The sequence below is a fragment of the Zeus faber genome (assembly GCF_960531495.2).
Source record: "Zeus faber genome assembly, chromosome: 4".
Classification (NCBI taxonomy): domain Eukaryota; kingdom Metazoa; phylum Chordata; class Actinopteri; order Zeiformes; family Zeidae; genus Zeus; species Zeus faber.
Genome location: NC_137191.1, coordinates 710,001 through 717,704, shown reverse-complemented (window position 1 = coordinate 717,704; position 7,704 = coordinate 710,001). Strand labels below are relative to the sequence as shown.

General features: G+C 40.6%; 1 protein-coding gene across 1 annotated transcript in view; it reads right to left on the bottom strand.

Annotated features, from left to right (window-relative positions):
- Positions 1–5,997: 5,997 nt before the first annotated feature.
- LOC307229001 (cadherin-5-like) overlaps positions 5,998–7,704 on the bottom strand; it is a gene marked incomplete at both ends in the record, with an annotated part of 28,189 nt that continues 26,482 nt past the window's right edge. Inside the window, 2 exons of the mRNA XM_079998874.1 lie at positions 5,998–6,123; positions 6,173–6,410. Of these exons, the coding sequence (XP_079855000.1) occupies positions 5,998–6,123; positions 6,173–6,410 (364 nt within the window). The remainder of the gene's footprint in view (positions 6,124–6,172; positions 6,411–7,704) is intronic.

Here is a 7,704-nt window from a genome sequence, read left to right as displayed (position 1 = left end):
TATATAATGCACTGTTCCACCGCCAGAGCTCACTGGAGGACAGAATCCAAATACATTTAATACAGGAGATTAAATACCTGAAATATATTATTTTACATACTGAAGATTAAATACTTTAATTATTACATTAAACATGGCGGAATCAATACGTTTAACATATCAAATAATTGTTTCTTTTGACCATCTCTATATTGTTGACTCCTTTTTATTTTTATGTTTGACATTTCACTGCATATATGTATGTCAGCGGTGCTCACACTTTTTCAGAATGCGAGCTACTTATTAAATGACCGAGTCAAAATGATCTACCTACTACAAAAATGCAAAACATATATTTATTTATAAATATATTGAGGATTCTTTATATCTACAATGTATGTTGATGTACATGCATAACCGCATGGGCCAATATTGCACAACACAACACAATTAACGATGTACATTTTTTGTCATTACCCGAGTTTACTCTGATGACTTGCACTGAATTGAATCAACCAGGGATGCATAGTCCGGACAGTAGCTGCTGACAGCCAGCCTCAAGCACACTTCCAAATGTTCATCAGTCATGGTGGAACGGTACTTGGACTTAATGATCTTCATGTGGGAAAAGGCTGACTCACATAAATCAGTGGAGCCGAATAATGCAGTCAAGGAGAAAAGTCTTGAAAGCGTTTGTCAAACTCTGACAGACAATTGTCAATCTGCTCTGTGTAGCGTGCAGTGTCAAGTTGCACACAGGCCTTCCCTTGCATCTCCAGCTCTGACGCCACGTTCTGGAAGTTTGCCAAATCATGGCGCTGCAGCTTTGAGGAGAGATGGTGCATCTTTCGTTTGAAAGCGTTAACTGAGCTGATCATATTGATCACTGTTTTGTCATTTCCTTGCAGCTCTAGATTAAGGTCATTCAACATGTTTGTCAGATCGGTTAAAAATGCCAAGTCTAACAGCCACTGACCGTCATTCAGTTTTGTGTATTCTGCATGTCCAGCTACACGGAAAAACTCCTAAATCTCCGGACAGAACTCTCGAAATCTTTGCAGGAATTTCCCTCGACTAAGCCATCTCACGTCAGTGTGTAGCAACAACTCAGAGTGGTCCCAGTCAGCCTTCTCCAGATGTGCACGAAATAACCGTCTTTGAAGAGATCTGGCGCGAATAGAACAGGCGATCGTTGCAACTTCCATGATTTCTTTCATGTTGAGCATTTTAGTGCATAACGCTTGGTGGTGGATTATGCAATGGTAATTTAGGAAATGCGGGAAAGCATCGTCCTGCTTGCACTTGGCAATAAATCCATTCAAGCGGCCAACAATTGCGGTTTTCTCGATAAAGTTTTTGAACGACTGAAATATGTCCTCTCCTCGCGTCTGTTCTGTCATGGGCAGTACTGTTAATAGCTCTTCTTTTGTAGTGACATCACTAAACACCATATGAATGGAAATGCACATCTGGGCTGTGTCACTCACGTCCGTAGATTCGTTTAACTGCAGTGAGAAACATTCGCAATCTCCGATGTCCTTCCAAAGTTGCTGATAATATCTCTGCCTTATTTTTAAAGTCTTGGAACAATGAGTCAGCTGCTTCAACAAATGCCTCTTTTCCCATCTCTCCGTGTTGGAAGGACTTCTTGTAATTAACGATGACGTGACTCACCCGGAACGATGCTTCGGTGAAGGCTTTCGCTTTTGAAGTTTGTTGTGCCGCTCCACATTTCCCTTCTTTGGTATTGCGAATTATGTATGAAAGTGATACGTTTTTGTCTTCTTACGTGGTCCAGATCCCCCACTCAGTTTTATACCCTTTCTTAGGTTTAAGAGAAAAAACCTAAAAGGCCTAAAAATTGGAGGTAACTCGCTGACTAGCTTGTTAGTTTTGTTGCACTTAGCGCCATTGTTTCTGATGCGCAGTGACCTAAGTGTCAGAAAAATTCAGATGTCATGTGACTGGCTGCCCTGTATATTCAATCAAGTGACGGGATGGATGATAGGCTGACGTCTATTTTTTTAATGTGAAATTCAACGGGAAATTCAATCCATTAAATATTGCTGGATTCAATCGTGCTTTAAATTTCAAATACGATCAAACACGTTTGGGTAAAATACATTAGACAGAATACATACTTTCCGGAAAAAAAATAAACAATATAGTTTACTGATCCTTTTCTAGTATATAAGTACTTTAGGTTTATTTTTTATTTTTACAAATGAGCTCAAAGTTAATGTAACACAATATGTTTTACCAGACACTGTCAGCCCACTCAATATTATTTTGGAGAATATTAATATTCTCAATCAGGGGCCTTGGACAATTTTAGACAGTACGGTTCCTAAAAGTCACATCTAATATTGGTTAAAAAAAAAAAAAAAAAAAAAAAACACGAGTGGGAGCGACGGAGCTGGAGAAAGGAGCTTCATGAAACTGACTTGAACGCACCAACATCACGCATCCCAGCGACCAGATCCCTGTCTCCTTGTCGGTCTCCCCTGCTTGTTGTCATCATTTAAGTCACATCATAGCTCAAGAAGAGGGAGGCTTGTCAGTTGCTGCTCTAACCCTCTGAGTTTGTGTGGAACGCAGAACCCAACACGCGATTCGGCTCCAGCAATAGACTTTTATTGGACGCGTGGCGGCACCTGGTGCTCCTGGATAACCGGAAGTCTCACTGACCCTTTCACCGTGTTACCCCGGAAGTCCAAAACTTATAAAGATAAAAGTGCCTGGTGCAAAAGTAAAAGTACTAGAGAACATATTTTGGCAAACTTCACTAATTATTTAAAACATCAAAGTCAAATGAGGTTCAGTGCATCAGTGGTGTCTATTTTCCTCCACACAACGTCTTCATGGCTTAACTACTGTATCTCTGCTAAAATCAGTGATGAAAAGCCACTTTGAAGCCTTGCATACGTGGTCTAGGCTGTGGTCTCTGTCTCGTCCAGGCTAATCAGCGGCTGGTTGTCAATGAGGAGTCCAATAGAGGTTTAACCACCATGGGTTTGAAAACAACATTTGAACAATGAATGAATGAGTCTTTTATTCTGTTCTTATTATAATGGCGGTGCATATACTCACTATCAACAGCAAAGTGCTTTACAAGTCCTGGAAGTGTCCTTCATTAAAGTGTGGCTGAGGAGCCCCGCTCTTTATGTTGTAAAAGCCTTCTCACTCAGGACGATTCATGCGCCAATGTTTTACCGCTGACGTGTTTCATCTCAATCTAGCTGCATCGGTAGTTTTGTTAAAAGTATTGAATCATAATTATCCATAAATAATGTAATTCATGAATCGACGAATCGTGTAAAAATAACAAGAACATTCATCGTCAGGAGAACTACTTCTTTTGGCGTAATAACCATCTTTTTATTACTCCCCTGTGCAATATCATGCATGGCCACTAGAGGCAGCGAAGCCTGTTCAGTGACCGTGAGACTCCAAAACATCCACATAGTCATTATAAAGCTGTTCAAACCCAGCAACTACCATGTGTTCAAGAGATAATCCCACCGTTGTTTCTATTAATGGACGTAATCAAAGCATTACACACACACACACACACACACACACACACACACACACACACACACACACACACACACACACACACACAGCAGAAGCCTTCCACCCTGCTGCCTCCTGGCCACATTTTTGGCATTGCATTTAATCCACAAACACCGTTAATAGCCACAAGCAGTTAAAATGAGATTATTATGGTCTGTAGAGACCTGGTGGTAACGGCACAGAGACCAAATTTAAAAAAAGGCAGCGCTGTTTATAAGGGGAGTCAAGCCCATACTTTCCTTATATTTTGACATAATTATTATAATTATTATTACTGCCACGGCCTCTGTAGGTAGTGGAATGGGCAGCAGGCTGTGGTGGTTGTCAAAATGCACTCAAAAATGAACCTTGAATAATTTATCGTACAAATAAGGCCTTACAAACATTGACAAACGGTTTCATAATTCCTATTTAACTCAAAAGATATTGAAAAAAACGATACCAAAGGTTATATGGAATTGTGATCAAGTGGTTAAAACTGGCATTGAACCACAATGGCATCGGACCTCAGGACCATGAACAGCTCTGCGGTCCGCCGCCTCGGGTGCAGTGACTTGGTACAATATATGGTAAAATATAATAAATCAGCTGTCATCAATTCTACATTGTAATATTGAGATTCAGTCAGAACTAGAATTTATTAAGTCAACTTTATAAATATAAACACATTTTATTTATACATCATTTATGCAATATGTTTCTGATTCTGATCACTTTTTCTCATAAAGCTGACACAGGCAGCACATTAATACTTTGTGTTCCATGTATGACAGGATGAAATACCTTTAATGAAATAAAAATATGTTGAAAACAGCTGGATTTATTTGAAAACACAGAGGAAAAATACAGTTTAGCAAAGTGAAGGAAGGAAGGAAATAACATTTCAACATTTAGTGTTTCAACCAAGGGAGTAAATCAATCAAGATTCATTGGTGCGCACATCTTTAAATGTTAAAGGAGGAAAGTGAAGTTTGAAAGCAAGTGTTTGTCCCAGATTCCAGAGTTTGCCTCCACAATGACGTCCACATGCACAACACATGACTGAAAAATGTTATTTGACTGTAAAATAATGCACTGGTTGAATTTGAAGGAAAATTACCCATAAAAAATATAATTACAAAATATATAAATGTGTGGTGGCATGGAAAGACAATCAATTAGTGTGTTTTAAGAATAACTGATAAAAGCAGAATAAGCCCAGGAGCAGATGGGCAGCATGTCATGACAGGGCTCCTATCCTGTGTGTGTGTGTGTGTGTGTGTGTGTGTGTGTGTGTGTGTGTGTGTGTGTGTGTGTGTGTGTGTGTGTGTGTGTATGTGTGTGTGTGTGTGTGTGTGTGTGTGTGAGCAACAGGTGTACAGCCACGCTGATCCTGGGTAACACATCTAGAGTCAGGACAGGTGTGGCTGCACAAACCACACCATTCACGCACCACATACACCAACACCAAACTGAGGCCAGGGAGAATCCAGCAAAAAAGCCCCCCCCCCCCCCCCCCCCCCACCAAGCAGAGAACAAAAAGAAAGAAAAATTCCTGGACTCAGACACAAGGTTCCCATACGTCAGAGCAACAAAATGTCCCCACACCACAGGAACCAGTCTAAATGCGGATGGTGTCATTATTCTATTGCCATCACACTGTGCAATCAACATTTACTCCTTAATGATGAGTGAAGGCAAAAAAGTTGTCTATTGCTCCTTTAACCTTTGATCAAATCCTGTCAACAGCCATTTTATTGTTTTTTCACACACAGTTTGAAAATACTGTGACGCGTGGCTGGGTCGACCAGACAGACATAATGAAGGAGACGCAGACGGAACCCCCGTGGAGCCGAAGCCGCTTTTATTGCCGTGAGGCTACAACTACCCCGGGGTTGAGGTGTCTGGTCCCAAAATAACAACCTGGGATGGCAGTGTCCCTTTTTATTACGGACTCTTCATACACTCTCTCCTTCCACTCGCACCCAGCGCTCTCTTCACTATCCTGGATACCTCCCTCCAATCAGATGAACTCATGCACATTATGACAATGAACTTGAACCCTGCTTCTGTTTGGATACGTTCAATTCGGGACCCAAGGATCCAGAAAACAGACTCAAAAGCAAATGTGGTTTTAACAGGTTTATTTGAAAAGCTTCATCAAAAATATGGTTAACAAGACTCACTTTTCTTTCGGTATCTACAAGTTAAATTAAATTGTACATTTCCTTGGTGTGGGACTAATAAAGGTTTATCTTATCTTATCTTAAGGATTTCGTCAGAACTCGCAAACCAAATCATGCAAAAATCACATTGTGCATTAGACAGAGTTAGTATCAAACCCTGTTGAGGTGCAGTTTCTATTCTTAATCGAGACCTTTTCAATGAGGTGGACATCAGCAGAGCTAAACTGGGTCTGCAGATTCCAAAGATTCTCAGCATGACACTAATTTGATCTTACTTTCAGGCGTAGGATTTCTGAATTTGGGAAATACTCGTATTTCCAGTTGCAATCCTATTTCCATTGGGGAACATCTTCTTCTGGCCTAAAAGTTCCAAGCAGGCAGCGCTTATTAAGCCAACAGTGCCCTGAGAAGAGAGCATCAAGGAGGCACATGAGCAGAAGCTCAAAAAATACCAGTCCCTCATCCCTGAGAGCCAGCAGAAGGGATGGAAGGCCTGGAATCTGCCTGTGGGAGTTGGCTGCAGGGGCTTCAGAGCCAGGATGGGTCAAATGCCTCTGGAAAGCCCAGTGGCTGCTTGGAGTGTAAGGCCCAGCCAGGAAGAAGCTGGTAGCTGACATCAGCAGGCAGGTGCTGTAGAAGCAGCATCCTGGTGGTTTTGGATCCAGACCAAGGACAGGTGGCGGAGACAACCTGGAGATGGGAAAACATCATAGGAGCTAGGCCCGGAAAGCTGGGTCCAGTGTCGAGCCCTCCAACATGTCACAGACTAATTGATGAAACATGGATGAAGGAGGGTGCCCACTTGAAACCCCCAGAAGCCACTCGTCTCAGTCCCAGGAGAGTGCCCGAAAGGAGGAGCGGGAAGACGAGGGAGCGATTGTTGTGCCACCAGGCTCACAGAAGGCAGGGGAGCGAGGACCTGTGAGGTGAACCGGTTATATTTTTTAGTTTCGTCATCAAATCACTTTTCTTTGAGCTTCATCTTTTTCTTCTTGGGAGGTGTGTTTAATAATCACACATGGGGGTATTGGAGGCTGCAGCATCACAGGACTGACAAACAGACTGTGTAGGTGTCATGGTGGCAGTTTCTTCTAATAATAACTTTAACTCAAGGCCCTAAAAGCCTGATCACTGTTTGCCAATGAGATACACATTGCTGATGAACAATACTTAAGTCATTGCTCTTATTCATCATAATATCATCATACTATTACTAATTATCGTATTGGCTCATGTCAATATTTTGTAGTATTTACCAGAAAACTATTGTATTAATTATTCATTCATATCACTATGTTACAAGTTACACAAAATTTGTGTAACTTGAATATAATATTTAATACATATTCAAGTTATTCATTTTATATAATGTTTATGTCTTTATGTCTTAACCATAAATAAGGTAATGTCTTGCTTTGACAAACCTCACTCTAATCTCTATAATATACTTTAAATTTCCTCAAAAACAATGAAATCCTAAATTCTCCTGTGACGAAAAACACGACACGACAAAATGAAAGTTTTAATTTTATTCACACAAACACTTGATTATGCATCTACAGAAGTATTATTAAAGAACACAAATGGTTTTATCAGTGCTTTCTCACGTGGGGACTGGAAAATCAGAGATACTCTTCAATGGCTCTTGTTGGGTAGCCCCTTGATCAGCGATGTAAGACCTTCTCCTGCCTCACATTTACAGAACAACACTTGAAATCAAATATCACAATTAAGATTCTTCCACAAAATATAGAAGAAAAAAAAAGTTACACAGGCTTTCAATACCACACAGTCAGTTGTAAGATATAAAAAGAAAATCAGGCAAGGCGAGCTTATCTGTAAAGCACATTTCACACACAGGGGCAATTCAAAGTGATTTACATAAGGAATAACCACACTTTAAATATAAAAGCAAATAATAGAAAGATAAAACATAATATGACAGAGATAATGGGTTGGATTGCAAACAGGCCTCGTCGGCTGC